The 16,208-nt window shown below is 46.9% G+C and overlaps 1 protein-coding gene across 1 annotated transcript; it reads left to right on the top strand.

Annotated features, from left to right (window-relative positions):
- Window positions 1–1,834: 1,834 nt before the first annotated feature.
- BCL7C (BAF chromatin remodeling complex subunit BCL7C) lies at window positions 1,835–14,542 on the top strand. The gene is made up of 7 exons (XM_082196232.1): window positions 1,835–1,949; window positions 2,318–2,422; window positions 4,320–4,398; window positions 5,817–5,925; window positions 8,300–8,461; window positions 9,702–9,787; window positions 11,539–14,542. The coding sequence occupies exons 2-7, from the start codon at window positions 2,331–2,333 to the stop codon at window positions 11,680–11,682; spliced, it is 672 nt and encodes a 223-aa protein (XP_082052358.1). The 5' UTR covers window positions 1,835–1,949; window positions 2,318–2,330; the 3' UTR covers window positions 11,683–14,542.
- Window positions 14,543–16,208: the final 1,666 nt, after the last annotated feature.

The following is a 16,208-nucleotide window of genomic DNA, read 5'->3' as shown; positions in this document are numbered from 1 at the left end:
GGACGGCCGGGGCTCTCCAGCTAGGGCGCGCGGCTGGCTGGCTGGCTGGGGAGGGAGCAGGTGGGGAGGAGGCGGGGGACGGCGGCAAGGGCGCCCGAGATTTTTGGGGGGGCTGAGCCCCCCCAAATTTTTTTTTGAGGGGGCTCAAGCCCCCTCAAGCCCCATGGAGTCGGCGCCTATGGCACAGAATATTTTAAAAATGAAACCTCCGCAAATAAAATAAAAACAGCTGCCATGAAATCCAAACCCAGGGAACTCTGGGAACTGTAGCCATGTGGAGGGGGGGAAGGGGGCCTGTTCACAACTCTAAGCACCCTGGGCAAACGATGGATTTCTTTGAGCGAAGCCACGAGGGTCTAAAGTGGCATGGCGCCGCTTTAAATGCACAGTGTAGACATGGGCGGCGGCGGGGGGGGGGGCTTAGTGAAAGAATGCAGGTCCTATTGAAAGAGGGGGCCTCTTTAAGAGCATTAAATCCTCCTCAGCCTAAAATTATCTAAGTGTACCACTGGGCCCCGAAGCACGTGGGCCTCCCCCCCTTGGCCTTGCAAAGACCGGGCTGAGGTAATGGCGACCCCAAAAAACGCCTCTGACTCACCGCAAGGATCTGAGCGCTGTGTGGGAACATGGCTGAGCTTCTCAAGTCCAATCCCCAGAAAGCAGCTTTCAGAGATTAACTGGTTCTGTCTCATAGGCTTTGAAAAGCGTGGGGGGGATGGCATGGGAAAAGAAAACAGACAGCGGAGAAAAACACATGCTAATTGTAAAAAGTTGTAAAAGAAATATATTGTGAAAACAGCTGTTTTTTTTGACAGTTGCTTGCCACTTTCTTCCCTCCCTGCCCTCCCCACCGAGGAGGAAGATCTCCTGAGCATGTGCAGAGTGTTAGATTCCTCTCACGGCTGAATGACTGCTGCCAGCCCACTTCCGGCACAGGCTCTGTAGTTCTAATAGGCATGCACCAGGCAGGCATGCAACAGGTGCAGCTCCCCTTGAAGATGCAATATCTGTTCTGCATTTAGCAATCTAACTGCCTGTGTGATCTGTATGCACATTTATTCAGAAATAAGTGACAATGAATTCAGGGGGCGTACCACTGAAAAAATGTGCCCAGGAGCGGAAGCTAGCAGTGCAATCCTAAGCATGCCTACTCAGAAGTAAGTCTCATTAAATTCAGTAGGACTTACTCCAAAGTAAATGTGCAGCACTACACACGCTCAACCTCATTTAGTTTAGCAAGATGTACTTCTAAGTAACACACAGGACTGAATTTCAGCCTGTCTGAAACCTTTTTCTGCACTCCACCTTTTCTCTCTTTCCGTATCCCCTGTTCATTTTGCTTCACATCTAGCTTGAAAAAGAATAATTCTGGAGAAGGTGGTTGTGTGCACATTGTGTATGCTGCTTCCCAAGTGCTAAATGGATGTAGAATAAATTGGAGTCTGTACACAGCCCTTGAAAGCTTGTCTTGTTGCATTTTAGCTGGTCCTAGTAAAAGGTGTTACCTTCCTGCGGTCCCACCTGATGTTTAAAACTTGCAGCTCTGATATAAATTATCAACCGAGCATCCCTTCTGAGCTCAAAGGAGAAGTGTGCACAATTAATCGCTTGCTCTGTTTTTGCCTATTCTTAATCTGTCTTTCCACCTGCAGGCTGCTCCATCATCTGCCTCTCTGCATTTATCAAAAAGGATGAAATCCTCTATTTCAGACTGTCAATTTCTTCGTCTTCTCCAGCTCTCCTAGTCACCAGAGGGCGCTCCCTGTGCTGCAAATCTCTGTGAAAAAAGAAAAACAACCCAAAGAACTTATATTATTTTCTTCCGATGGTGAGCCGCCTTTTTTCCGTTTTCTTTTTTCTTCCCCCCTCCCCACAAATGGAGGACAGGAAAAAGAAGACAAAGAGGAGGAAGTAGAGATTAACGGTGGACTAAGCCGAAAGGGAGAATTGTGAGTAGATGAGGGCTCAGATTAAAACCAAAAACCAAAAAAACCGAAAGAGGAGAGAAACAGCAAAATATTGACGCAAACTGACAGAGGAGGAAGACTGACTGATGGAGAGGCAGGCTATGGCTGGATATCCGGATGGCAGAGTGATGCACAGGGAATATTTCTAGTTCTGTGCTCGGATAGTCAGCAAAAGGAGGCAGAGAGGGGCAGAGGAACAGGGAAAGAAAGGAAGGAAAAAAGAAAGAGAAAAGAAGAAAGAAATGGGATAAGGAGAGCAGAAGAACATAAGCAAAACAAAGCAATCTCAGCCGTAACGCTCTCTGTTTCTCCTCTGCATCTGCCTCCACACTCTGCTCAACTCTCCAAAGTTGCTCCCCGGTGATGTCTGGACGGGCGGTTCGAGCTGAGACACGCAGTCGGGCAAAAGATGACATCAAGAAAGTGATGGCAGCCATCGAGCATGTCCGCAGATGGTGAGGCCGGTGGGCGTAGGGGCCGGAGGAACTTTTGGAGGGACCTGGCACCTCTGGATGCATCCGTTTTTAGAAGGGTTGTGAGCTGGTTGCCGCGGTGCAGGTGGCGAGGGGTTGATTTGGGCTTTGGGGTGCATGTGGCACAACACCTGTCTGGTTCGGAAGGCTTGGCAGCTGTGTTTTGGGCTGCAGGAAGGGACTGCAGCTCAGTGCTACAGCAGAAGGCCCCAGTTTCAAACCTTGGTGTTCCTACCTGAGGCTGGGAATGTCCCTTGTCTGAAACCTGTGTGAGCTGCTGCCAGTCTGTGTAGGCCATATTGGACTAGTTGCCCCAATGATCTGACCTGCTCTAACTGCCTGTGCATTCCAAACCAAAGTTTCACACTGGGAAGCACACGATCCGTTTCATGCAGTTTTGCGAATGTTTGCCAAATGCATTTTGGAATGGGGATTGTCGAGTTTTGCATTTTTTTTTAGGCAGCTCCCTCACTGTGAGAATCCAAGTTACAGGGAACCAGGCAGAGGGCCTTCTCGGTAGTGGCGCCCACCCTGTGGAAAGTCCTACCATCAGATGTCAAGGAAATAAATATCTGACTTTTAGAAGACATCTGAAGGCAGCCCTGTTTAGGGAAGTTTTTATGTACAGTGGTACCTCGGGTTAAGTACTTAATTCAGTCTGGATGTCCGTTCTTAACCTGAAACTGTTCTTAACCTGAGGCACCACTTTAGCTAATGGGGCCTCCTGCTGCTGCTGCGCCGCCGGAGCACGATTTCTGTTCTCATCCTGAAGCAAAGTTCTTAACCTGAAGCACTATTTCTGGGTTAGCGGAGTCTATAACCTGAAGCGTATGTAACCTGAGGTACCACTGTATTTTTAATCTTTGTTGGAAGCCGCCCAGAGTGGCTGGGGAAACCCAGCCAGATGGACAGGGGACAAATATATTATTATTATTATTATTATTATTATTATTATTATTATTATTATTATTATTCCATCCACTGGTATTGGTGGTGTGGGATGATCCTAGATTTGGCAGCCAAGAAATTACCACATTTGCTTCCTTTCCAGGGAGGGCTTTTAAAAAGCACTGCTTCCTTTCCATTATTTCTTCCTCACAGCCCCAACGTCAGGTGGGATGAGGCAGAGTAAGCCTGCCTGATGCCTTCCAGATGTTGCTGGCCTACAGTTCCCTTCATCTGTGACTATTGGCCTTACTGGCCGGGGCTGATGGGAGTTGTAGTCCACAATACCTGGTATACACCGCCTTGGCTATCCTTGGCCTAAGGCTACATAGCGAGGTCATAGCAGAGGTGGAACTGGAACTGAAGGCTTCCTGATTCACAGTTCTGCCCGTTAGCTGATACATTACGCCAGCTCAGGATTGCGTGACGGGGCCTTCTCGGTGGTGGCTCCGAGGGCTGTATAATATTCTTCCCAAGGAAGGCTGCATCCACCTTGCTGCTTGTCTTTTGATGAGCAACTAAAATGTCTTTCTTTATGGAAACATTTGGCCCACTTTAGCTGCTGCTGGTGGTCCAGTTTCCATCTGACTCATTTTTTTCTTTTATGGCTGTTTTTAAGGCTTTTAAATTTTTGTTGTTGCTTTTATATATTTGCCATTATGAGCCACCGAAGGTTCTTTAGTGGAATGGCAGGATATTAAATGTTTCCTTATATAAATGCATGTGTAATATAATATTTAGGTCCCCCTTCCCGTCAATTGGTTCTCTGTAAATGACTGCACACCAGGAGGTTGTAATGAGTGGGTGCTGCTGGGAATTTCCCTGAGGTAAAATAGGTTGTGGGGTTCACATGGGAAGCTGCAGCTTGCATAATTAACAACATTAATTAATTAATTAATTACACTCACACCATTTGCTGTTCTCTGCTCCCTAGGGAAAAGCGGTGGGTGACGGTTGGGGACACATCTCTTCGGATCTACAAGTGGGTGCCTATTGTGGACCCCCGAGATGAGGTAAGGGGAAGAGTTCCATCTCTATATTTATTTAGCTCAGTTTATATAACACTTAATTTTTTAAAAAGACGTTTACATAGGAAAGTATAAAATTTTCATTAAAAACTGTAATAAAAACAGTAGACATAATAAAAGGGGTCTAAAGATAGATAAAATCAACAGTACATAATGAAATTACATGTCTTTTTTTTAAAATGTATTTCAACTTTTTTTATACTTTTCACTGATTTTACAATCATTTTGACATTTCCAAACTTGACTTCCTCCCCCCCCTTTCTGCGGTTCCTTAAATTTATTTTTAATATCTTCTGCATATCCTAATTAACTAAATTTGCTCATTTGTTCATCTTCTTTAAATATATGCTCTTACGAAACTGCAGGCTATTACAGTAATCCTGCCAATGTTCCTATCTGTTTACAACTTATCTGTAAGTACTGAATAAACCATTTCCATTCTTTTATTAAGAAGTTTGTTATCTTGATTTCTTATTCTTCCGGTTTCGCCATTTCTGCATATTCCATAAGTTTTTGTATCATCCTTCCTTTGCTGGGACTTCTTTCTAATTTTGGGAATGAAATCACATGTCTAGTGGGTAGGCTTTCCTAAGCAAAGAAGTGTTTAGCTGGTGTTGAAAACAGTACAGCGAAGGCGCTGTTGGGGTCCGTTAATCGGGCCCAGGCTGCCTTGGTTAATGAAAAGCCAATAAATGCCATAGACAGAGGAGATTCCCATAAACACTCCTTTACAGTGGTGCCTCGCAAGACGAAATTAATCCGTTCCGCGAGTCTCTTCGTCTTGCGGTTTTTTCGTCTTGCGAAGTACGGCTATTAGTGGCTTAGCGGCTATTAACGGCTTAGCGGCTATTAACGGCTTAGTGGCTTAGCGGCTTTAAGAAAAAGGAAACAAACTCGCAAGAGGTTCCTTGCGCTGATCGAAACAGGACACCCCGCCTGGAGACCTTGAAGGGGAGAGTTGCCTGGCAGAGGGAGGTTTTTCTTGAAAATCGCCTAGCAACCTTATCTGGTCTTCACATATTTGTGGCTCACCCTCCTAAATTCTAAAGCAGGCATAGGCAAACTCGGCCCTCCAGATGTTTTTTGGGACTACAACTCCCATGATCCCTAGCTAACAGGACCAGTGGTCAGGGATGATGGGAATTGTAGTCCCAAAACATCTGGAGGGCCTATGCCTGTTCTAAAGCAGGCAGTTTTTTTACAGAAGCAAAATGGCATCAGTTAGGCTAGCCAAAAAACAGGACAAAAACGGGCCTCTGTGGCTTTTCCTGAGACCCCACAGCGCCTGACTAATATCAGTAGGCAGGGACTTCCAGAGAAGAGGCCCTGCCATGCTAAAACGTCGATTTCTCTCAAGCTCCGTTTCCTATCCTCTTCAAGGCTTCCCTTTCCTTCCTCGACAGGAGAAAAGGCGGCTGGCAGGCAACAGCGAGCAGCAGCGGACCAAAGAGCGAAGAGCCCGCATGCCCAGCCCTCGGAGGAACCCAGCCCTACTCATGCTGGACCTCAATGGTACATTGTGGAAGGTGGGGGGGGGGCAGGAGAGGGGAGGGGAGGGGCAAACACTTGTCAGGCCCCGGAGAAAGGATACTTACAAGGCCACATGGCTGCCCAGGCCACTTCTACCACACTGGTTCTCCAAAGGCTTTCCCCAAAGGTGATCTGAAATTTAACTTTGGGAAGAGATTCTGTTTGATGCTTCTGGAAATTAAGGATATCCAGGGCAATGTTTACTTCAGTGTTGTCTATGTCAGCCGTTTTGTGACTGGTGCTCTCTCAAAATTCCCCTGGCGCTCTCTCAAAAATTCAAAATGTGCCCCCCTGGTCCATAAAGGTTGGCGACCCCTGCTCTTGGCTACTGTTTAGAATGAAGCATTTTGAAAGAGGGGGACGTACCCAGTTTTAGAAGCAAAGGGGGGCTTGCAGCAGAGGTGGAGTCTAGGTTCCTACCCCCAACACCTGTGGCTCGCCTCCCCTTCTTCTGTGGTCTCTTTCCAGAGGCGCCACTCTGCCAGCCCAAGCGGTGGCATCTGAATAGGGCTCTGCAAAGTTAAAGGAAAATATTTCATACCTTCTCCTTAATTCGGGAAGACGCTTCCCTTTATTGCTTAGTGGGCCTCTCCTTACATCTTGTGTGTGACAAATTACTGATGTTCTGTAGGTGGAAGGACTTCCTTCCTGTCATGCTTTTTATCATGTGTTCATTTTTTATAAAAAAGTATTACTTTTATTCATTAAATTTGTATACCTCCCTTCATCAGATCATCTCAGGGTGATTCACAGCATAAAAACGCAGAATAAAACCACAAAGCACATAACAAGAACAAACCAATAACTCCTCCTCCCACATTTAAAAGGACAGAGATGGTTAACTAGCCAAAGGTTGAAAAAGAAAGTTTTCCTCTGGTGCATAAAGATGTACAGTGGTACCTCGGGTTACAAACACCTCGGGTTACAAACACTTCGGGTTACAAACTCTGCTAACTCAGAAATAGTACCTCGGGTTAAGAACTTTACCTCAGGATGAGAACAGAAATCGTGCGGCAGCAGTGGGAGGCCCCATTAGCTAAAGTGGTATCTCAGGTTAAGAACGGACCTCCAGAATGAATTTTGTAACCCGAGGTACCACTGTATAATGAGGGCACCAGCCGAACCTCCCTGAATCGAGCTGATGATGGTATTGGGGTGGCTATTCACAATTCCTCTTTCGATATTCTTTGCACCTGCAAAGGTTTTGGGGTGGTCATACTGCTTTGTTTGCTATCCGTGTAGGTCCCATAACTTCCTGCTGAAATCCTTTCCCTTTTTCTGCCACAAATGTTCCAGGTTTTGTCCCGCTTTTGTTGGGAGTGCCTCTCCAGAAAGCAATAGTGTGAGAACATTGGGGAAGCAAAGCAGAACCATTTACAAAGTGGAATGATGGATGGACAGTGGTAATCATACACTGTTTATCAGCCCCGCCCCCCATCATTTTTAATTTGTATACCGTCTTTCTATCTTACAATACTCCAGGCGGTTTACAAGCTGAAGAAACAAAAAATGTACACCTTATAACAATCTAACGCAATACAAAAATGTAATAAAACAAAATTTTAAAACAAGCAACCTACATCAAAAAAGTAACATTCAACAATCATTAGAATAGTATAAAGTAATAATATCAACATATAAAAGTTAAACAGAAATCCACAACAGTTACAATAAGTAATTTCTAAACTATAATCAATAAAACAACGGCAAGCCACAGTACATAAAATACCGGTAATACAATACAAATTGTGAAGCGGAGACTAGAGGGTGGGGCAAGGCAGGTGGACAGAGGCCTTGCCTGATGAAGTCTCTCCCCTCACAGTTCTTCCTCCAGCCACAGCTTCCTTATGAGGAGTCCCAGGGCCAGGGCAGGGAGGCAAGGCAGGTGGAAGGAGGCCTCGTCTGATGAAGTTTCTCCCCTCACTCTCCTCTCCCCTGTTACTAGTGGCATGTTGCAGAAGACACCCCTAAAAACCACCAACCAGTCTGGAGTGGCCCTATGTGATTGGAGGGAGGAGCAGTTCTGTTACTTAAGCACATGGAAATGCTGACATTACACCTAGAATCAGTGCTATTTTTCTAGGAAAAGAGGTGCCGGAACTCACCATGAGCGCCTCCCTCTTTCTCTTATAATGGCAATGGTGCCCACCTGAAAGGTGCCGGAACTGAGTTCCGGTAAGTTCCAGCTGGGGAAAAAAACCCTGCCTAAAAATGGCACCAGGCGCCCTGTGGATTCATGCAAGAAGGGTGGATGGGGAAATCAAAGAGGCGTTTGGATCCTCACCGCCAACCACCAAGCTGCCCAACAACAGCAGCCACAGGCAATTCCTAATGCTCCGCTTTCCGCTTTCCGCAGACGAGAACAGCAATCAGAGTTCCATTTCGGAGACCTCCTTGCTGAAAGGCGGGGACACCAGCCCCAGCTCCACCCTGGACCGCAGCCAGACTGTAACTCCCACCCCACTAGGGGAGCTCAAGGCGGAGGACTCTCAGCCTCCTTTGCTGGGGCAGGAAGGAGGTAGGTGATGTTGTTGGCTATTTGCAGTTTAGTAGCGCTGCAGAGAGCTTGCTGGGGAGATCATGCATACAAGGAACTCAAAAATAAGTTTAACAAAGGTTTTAATAACAAAAACAAAAACTCCTTTTACCCTAAAGATAACAACAACAGACACAACCCAACCACCAACCCATCCCCCAGGGTAATGAGAGAGCTAGGTGCTGCTCCTTATATTCTATACCCAATTGCTGACACAGCTTGATTAACACAACTCAGCAGCACCTGCTATGTTTCACAGCTGTATGACTGGGTCTCGTTATTTGCCCTGGCCCTTAAAGACATACACAACTTGTGAAGCAATAATGAACCTTCACATTTTAAAGTGACCATTCAACAGATGTAACTGTCACCCTGAAGGACCAGGTGTGTAGCCTGGGAGTCATTTTGGACTCACAGCTGTCCATGGAGGCACAGGTTAATTCTGTGTCCAGGGCAGCTGTTTACCAGCTCCATCTGGTACGCAGGCTGAGACCCTACCTACCCACAGACTGTCTCACCAGAGTGGTGCATGCTCTAGTTATCTCCCGCTTGGACTACTCCAATGCACTCTACGTGGGGCTACCTTTGAAGGTGACCCGGAAACTACAACTAATCCAGAATGCGGCAACTAGACTGGTGACTGGGGGTGGCCACCGAGACCACATAACACCGGTCATGAAAGACCTACATTGGCTCCCAGTATGTTTCCGAGCACAATTCAAAATGTTGGTGCTGACCTTTAAAGCCCTAAATGCCCTTGGCCCAGTATACCGGAAGAAGCATCTCCACCCCCATTGTTCTGACTGGACACAGGTCCAGCACTGAGGGCCTTCTGGCAAGAAGCCAAGTTACTTCACTGCAAGAAGCCAAGTTACAGGGAACCAGGCAGAGGGCCTTCTCCGTAGTGGCACCCGCCCTGTGGAACGCCCTCCCACCAGATGTCAAAGAGAAGAACAACTACCAGACTTTTAGAAGACATCTGAAGGCAGCTCTGTTTAGGGAAGCTTTTAATGTTTAACAGACCACTGTATTTTCTTTTATTTTTTAGACCACTGTATTTTAATACTTTTTTGGAAGCCGCCCAGAGTGGCTGGGGAAACCCAGCCAGATGGGTGGGGTATAAATAATAAATTCTATTCTATTCTAGGACGCTGAGGTTTTAAATCCTTTTGTTTTACACTTCGTACTTATTTAATCTCTCCATTTCTCTCCTGGGTGGCAGAGTCCGGAGTGTTGCTTCTGGAGGGGACAGATGAACCTCCCATGCTTACCAAAGAAGAGCCGGATTCCAAGACGTCAGAGACCCAGGTGATGGTGCTCATCTTTGGAAGGGACGGAGCTCAGTGGTAGAGGTCCTGCTTTGCATGCCAAAGCTCCCAGGTTCGATGACGACATTTCCAAGTAGACCATATTTGGCTAGATAGACCCAGTGACCTGACTCAGTCAGCTTCTTGCATCTCCTTGAAAATGGCAACGGACCTTGTTGTCCGCCTAGGGCTGAGTGGGACCAGCCGACCAGCTCCACAAAGTTTCTCCTTTGTGGCTGAAGCCGTACAATAGACCTGTTTTAGTGTGGTGGCCTTTTGGGGTGAGGCTTGGGGGTTGGTCAAGGCAGAATGTTTCTTGGAGAGGGGTTGTTACTTGGTAACGCCCTATTTATTTTATTTTATTTATTAAATTTATATACCGCTGTTATAAGAAAAACTGCTCCCTTTCCCTTATGGGGTATTCCAGAGCCCCTATAGAGTCCTTAAGTGGATTCCCCATCAGTAGGAGAAAACAGAGGCCAACCAGAGTATATTGAGAAGCAAAGCCTGATCTTTATTCAAGGAACCTTTGCAACAGGGTCCCCACTCATTACATGCAGGAGGGGGGAGAACCCTGAACAATGGTGTGCAAGCCCTTATATAGACTTTTGAAATTGCCCGCCCTATAGTCCAAGAAGGAGGCGGTCTACAGCAGAAATCCTGTCTGCCAGGATACCTGATAATGGTCACTAATTGCATTACCTGGGCAGCCTGGCCATTCTTTTGTGATGGTTAATGCTTTAGTTCCTGAATCCAGGTCACAGGTCCTGAATAGGTCACCCTAGTCATACATAAATACAACCTTAAGACAGGATTTACAAGCAAAAAGACAATGGCCTCCCTTACTGCAGAGGAATATTTGAGGTCATTGGGAGAGTCAGTTTGGCTCTCCCATACTATTTCAGACACATGGTTCATATATTTAGATAGGTGTGCATGAATATTTATTCTATATTTATGAATATTTATTCTATACTTGAGACCTTGAAATTCTTATAACACCACCCTCCATTGAAAGATCTCAGGGCACAAGGTAAAACACAAGTAAATAATAAAACCAAAAACAACAAAACAATTACCGCCCCCGCCCCCCGCTTCCCACAGACACATTTAAAAGGCTGTGGGATATTTAAGCAGAACTCTCAAAAGCTAACCTTGCTCCTCTAACATTTACATTCATGTGCGCTTTACGCCAGGTATGGGGAACTTTTTTTCAGATTGAGGGCCGCATTTGTTCCTGGGCAGTCTTCCGGGGGCCCCATGGGAGTGGTGGGCAGGGCCAGTGGCGTAGCGTGGGTTGTCAGCACCCGGGGCAAGGCAAGTAATTTGCGCCCCCTAACCCCTAACCTGCCGCCGCTGCCAGCTTCTTCTTGCTGCTGCCTGGTCTGGTCTGGTGTGGTTCTCTCCCGCGCTCAGCGCTGGGCTGGGCGGCCGCTGCACTGTCCCTCCCCCAGATAGTCCCTCGCTCTCTCTCTGCACCGCACGCCTGGCACCCCCCCCCTCCACAGTGGGCGGCGACACAGCGGCTCGGATCGGATTCGCACAGCCAGCACTGCAGTGAGAGAGAGTGAGTGAGCCAGGTAGGGGCAGAGAGCTGAGAGTGCGAGCGCGCGCCCCCAGATGTTGCGCCCGGTGCGGCTGGCCCCCCCTGCATCCCCATGCTACGCCACTGGGCAGGGCTAGAGGCAGAAGTGGGTGTTCCCCCCTTGCTATAGCATGGGCATGATCCTTTCCCTTCTCTTCCCGGCACAGGACGGAGCAGGCCCCGCGAAGCCCGCGAAAGAGGCCTTCGAAGTACCAACGCCTGAAGAGGAACAGCCACCCGAGGCTCCGCCATTGAAGCGCATGCGCAGTGAGGCACAAGATTCGGAGGCCAGCCAGCCCTCAGATGCTTAACACCTCAGGCCTGCTTTTGCTCTCCCCACCTCTTTTGACAGGGGAGGGAGAGGAGACTTGCTGGGAGATATATATTAACATATTATGCTAAAATATGGTGGCCAGCCCACCTTTTTGCCACCTTGCCCACCTGGGCACTGTCACCATTTCACTACGCTTGCTGCCCCCTGGTGCAGCCGCTGGGCAAACAGAAGACTGTTGTTGGTGAATAAACATGGCGGCCATCCTTGGATACCCTCAGAAGCCATGTTTGTTTACATTCAACAGCCCCTCCCCCCCCCACAGTGTGCATCCATGATTCGCAGTATTAAAAGGAAATGTGCTGGTGGGGCGCAAAGCTCAAGCAAAGGCGGGTGGGGAGATTATGGTGACAAGAGGGGAACTGGGAAGGTTTCCTGAAAGGCCCGGTGGACCCAATGCATCATCTAGAGATCTCTGGCACTGTGAGAGAGGAAGGGAGGCATAAGCACACTAGCCCAAAGAAAAAGGAACAAAGGCTTGATTTAGGAAAAATAAATAAATCAGGAAAGCCACAAATTCCCAATTTTTTCTACCCCAGGTTAGAGAGCTTGAGGGCATCTGTGGGTTTAAAAGCCAAGCTGCATGGACCACCAAACCCACCCAAAATCCAAATTTTACAACTGGGAAGAAACATCTGGCAAATACAGCCAAATAAGGATCTTTGCTTACTTCCGTATAATTGTATTGTTTTCGTTTTTTTCGAAGGAGAGGATTGTGGAGGTGTTTCTGAGCTCTTCTTCAGAATTGCAAATTGCATCATCTCTCACACAGTTTTCTAGGCACACAGGATACTGTGGAGCCCAGATTAAGGGAAGGATAGGCCATTAATTGCTGCAATAAGTCCTGGAGGCCAAAGCTATGTAGATGTTATGCACTCTGCCTTGAAAGCTCCTTTGCCTAATCCCAGATATGCAGGGGCTGCATTTGGGGAAAGGAAAAGGAACTCTATATGCTTAGAAAAAACTCCCTGCATTGTTGTTCCTTAATGTTTGTAGAGCTCAATTCCTTAGAACTGAAACAATCTGGGGGCAGAGACCTCATCACTTCTGACTCTCAATAACTCATGGCAAGGGAGATGGAGGAGCTTGGCTTCTATTCCTGCCTCTAGAAGAAGGCAGGTTCATCTCCAGAGGTGAGAAGAGGGAGCTGGATGTGTCTGAGCCCATGCTTCTTGGACTGAATAGAGCCCAGCCTTTGCTAGAAGGGCATTGAGTGTTGTAGGTTGAAAGGTGGGCATTGGAAGCCCCCCCCCCCGATCCGGATGCAAAATTGGAAGGAATCAGGAGGCAAAAAAGGTTCCAAACTAGTGGAATAGTAGAGAATCAATCAACATTTTGGGTTTGGTGGTGTATATACACTTTTTCTTTTCGTTATGGAGTTTGCTGTTCAACAGCAAGCTGTGTCTGTACAGGAGCTTCCACATTTCCATACCTTACCCCAAAAGTTGTTAGCTTTCTCTTTGGTTGCCTGGGCTTTGCTACTCCTTTCTGTTCTTCCTCCTCTCCCCACTCCTACCCCGCTTCCCAACCACTCTGTTAAGATGGAGAGATGGTGACTTAAGAGCACTGTATCTCCTTAATACCATCATATAATAGTTCCTGGATAACTGTGGCACTGCAGCTGATAATCAGGAGGGACGTTTGAACGCCAGAGGATGCTGATTTTGACAGGCTCCCACAAATTAGATGTGTTCAGTCCTTCAGTCCCACTCCTTGCTAGTTTTGCCCTTTGATAAAATGCCCTTCTTGTGACTTCTTCATGTAACAAGAGGACTGAGGGGTGCTGATTGTTTGAACAACGAAACCAAATGCCTCTCCGGATTTTATGGGGCAGCATTGCTCATGGATATAACTGTGTACATAAATCACACAAATGGATGCTTCAGATCCACCCCCTCTGCTAGCTGGCTTTTCCCCCCTGGGGCAGGATGCCAACCAATCATGGCTGCTGGCATCACCCCCTACCCACCTGGGCTGTGGGCAATCTCCCCAAATTATTGGCCGTTTGTGCTGTTGTCATGCTTTAGCCCTCTGAGCACGGCTCTTTTCTGCAAACCAACAACCTGCTTGCTCCCAGTTTAGCTTTTCAAGTCCAAATCTGCACCTCACATTCCTGCAAGAGGCAGCTTTCAAGTGATCTCAGTAATCAGGAACTCTGAATTCAAGGTCAGCCCAAATTGACTCCGAGCAGGAGCCGAAAAGAACAGGACTCAAACCCTTATGCCTACCATTAGGCAAGGTGATAATCCCTACACCCCTCAGCTGTCAAATTATGGGATAGCATTAAAGAACAGTAAAATAAAGTTGTTGGGTTTTTTGAAAGATAAAAAAGGGACTACAGGAACATATGGAAATGCATACTCTGTTGTTGGTCTCCCACCTTCTTCCTCTTGTGGTTGGCCAAGGCTCAATGGGAAATACCTTTTTTGGGTTAATTCAGTGTGCTTCAAACGTGACAATTGCACAAATCCTGCATGTAGTCTGCTGCATGTAACAGACCCATGTGCATGTACTTTCTCACATGCAGCCAGCCCCAGTAAGTTACTCCAGTTGTGGGTTTGCCTTGAAAAAGACATTAGGGTCATACTGTGGGGCCATCATGTCTCACGTGGTATTTGCACAATGTCAAGCATGGAAATGATTTCCATGTGGGAGCTTTTAAATGTTCAACATAGGCCCTTAAGGCACTCATTCAGCGAAGCCCTTAGTAGCAGCGGGAGTGTGCTATTGTTTATTTCAGCAATAACGTGTTAATGTTTCTTTTGTTTTCTTACCTATTGTTTTATAAGCAATTTTACATTGTAATTCTCTTGGTCTATAAAGGAGATTCCTCATCCTGAGCCCGTGTGTGTCTGTTCATGTGTGAGAGAAGGTATACTTTGATATAACTCGGAATCATTACTATTAATGGCATATATTGATGTCCTGCCCTTCCTCACCAGTTGAAAGCATTCTCCCATCCAAGGATCTGGAATTGAATTATTTAGCCACCAAATGCCTGGGTAAACAGGGATGTTTTCAAATTCCTCCTGAAAGTTAATAATGATACAGACGGTCACAGTTCACTAAGCATCCTGATCGCTTTGTACATGCCTTGGGTGCATTTAATCAGGGCTGCTGCATAAATGACTTCTCTTTGCACAGAGCTAACCTCGGCTTTGGGGAGAGGAGAGAGGACACAGCTTTAATGGTAGGAAGAAGTTCAGTACCCACCAGACATCTGAGCACATAAGATTTCCAGCACCTGGAAAGAACTGTAGTTTGTCACGGGTGCTGGGAATTGTAGTTCTGTGGTGAGGAAGCTAGAACTCCCAGGATTCTTTGGGGGAACCCATGTGCTTTAATGTATGGTGTGGAACCGCTGTGAGGAGGGGGGTAGCGTATGCTTTTGCAAGCAGAGGACTCCAGGTTTGCTCGTCAACATCTCGAGGTGGTGCTGGAGAAAACGCTGCCCAAAGTGCTGCTGCCAGTCGATGTAGACCAAAACTGGGTAAGCTCTTTTCAGCATTTCCCCTTGTGCAAGTTTTGTGTGTGTGTGTGGTGTGCTGGTGGTGGGCAGGGCCAGAGTAGGTGGAGCGACAGATGTAGCTCTCCCCTTTGTACCCTAGGCTGCATTCCAGCCACACAACAGCCAGCGGTTTCTACAGAGCCACACACTTTCCTCCCCATACACCATCCAGACACGCAAGAGGTGTTACTGGACTTCAAGGACGCAATCTAGCAAGTCAAAAGCACTCCGGTAGAATGTGGAAAGTGAATGGCGAGGGGTGTTACCCCAGGAAGACTTCCAAGGGCCGAACAGAGAGGCCTGCTTTGGCCCCTAGGACTGGAGTCCTGTCCCCACCCCCCATATGTACACAACATTGAGCTTCCTGCATTGCAGGGGGTTGGTCTAGATGGCCCTTGGGGGTCCCTTCCAACTCTACAATTCTACGAGTTAGATAAACCAATGTGGTCTGACTCAGTTGTGCCATGTGAGAATAAGGAAGGCTGCAATTTTAACAGTGTACTCAGATGGTAATCCCATTAGAATTATGCCCTTGTGGCTCGGGAACTAACAGCAGGACAACAAAAGTGGATTTTGTGAGCTCTTTTAATCACCCGGAAGGATAAATACCCACCATCTATTGCACAGTAGTCCACTGCCCTTGATACATTTGAATGCATTTCCTATAAATGCCAACTTTGTTTGTATATCTTAACAGAACATCCAGATGCACTGTGCCTACTTATATATTTAAACCAAGATGGGCTGTATTAATGGCTATTGCACTAATAATGGGAGCTGCTGTTTCTTTCTTTTTGTTAGTTATACAATATTAATTTAAAAAGAAGTTGTTCCAGTGAAATTGTGGGGCTTACTCCCTAGTAGATGTTAGGATTGCAGCCTTTAATTCATTAAAACTGCATACACTGTCATACAAATAAGCCATTGTACTGAAGAGAGAAAGAGCATACTTTGTTTTCATTTCATTTGTTTCCCCACGTGGCAGCAAAGCATCATCT

The sequence above is a fragment of the Podarcis vaucheri genome (assembly GCF_965113315.1).
Source record: "Podarcis vaucheri genome assembly, chromosome: 13".
In the NCBI taxonomy this organism is placed as follows: Eukaryota; Metazoa; Chordata; class Lepidosauria; order Squamata; family Lacertidae; genus Podarcis; species Podarcis vaucheri.
The sequence above is the reverse complement of the archived record's forward strand: the minus strand, read 5'-3'. Positions and strand labels throughout refer to the sequence as shown.

Excerpts from the sequence above, each read along its gene's own strand:
- BCL7C (XM_082196232.1), top strand. The coding sequence starts at position 2,331 with ATGTCTGGACGGGCGGTTCGAGCTGAGACACGCAGTCGGGCAAAAGAT. Across the intron at positions 5,926-8,299 it reads ACTCATGCTGGACCTCAATG|ACGAGAACAGCAATCAGAGT; the intron begins GTACATTGTGGA and ends CGCTTTCCGCAG. Across the intron at positions 9,788-11,538 it reads CCAAGACGTCAGAGACCCAG|GACGGAGCAGGCCCCGCGAA; the intron begins GTGATGGTGCTC and ends TTCCCGGCACAG.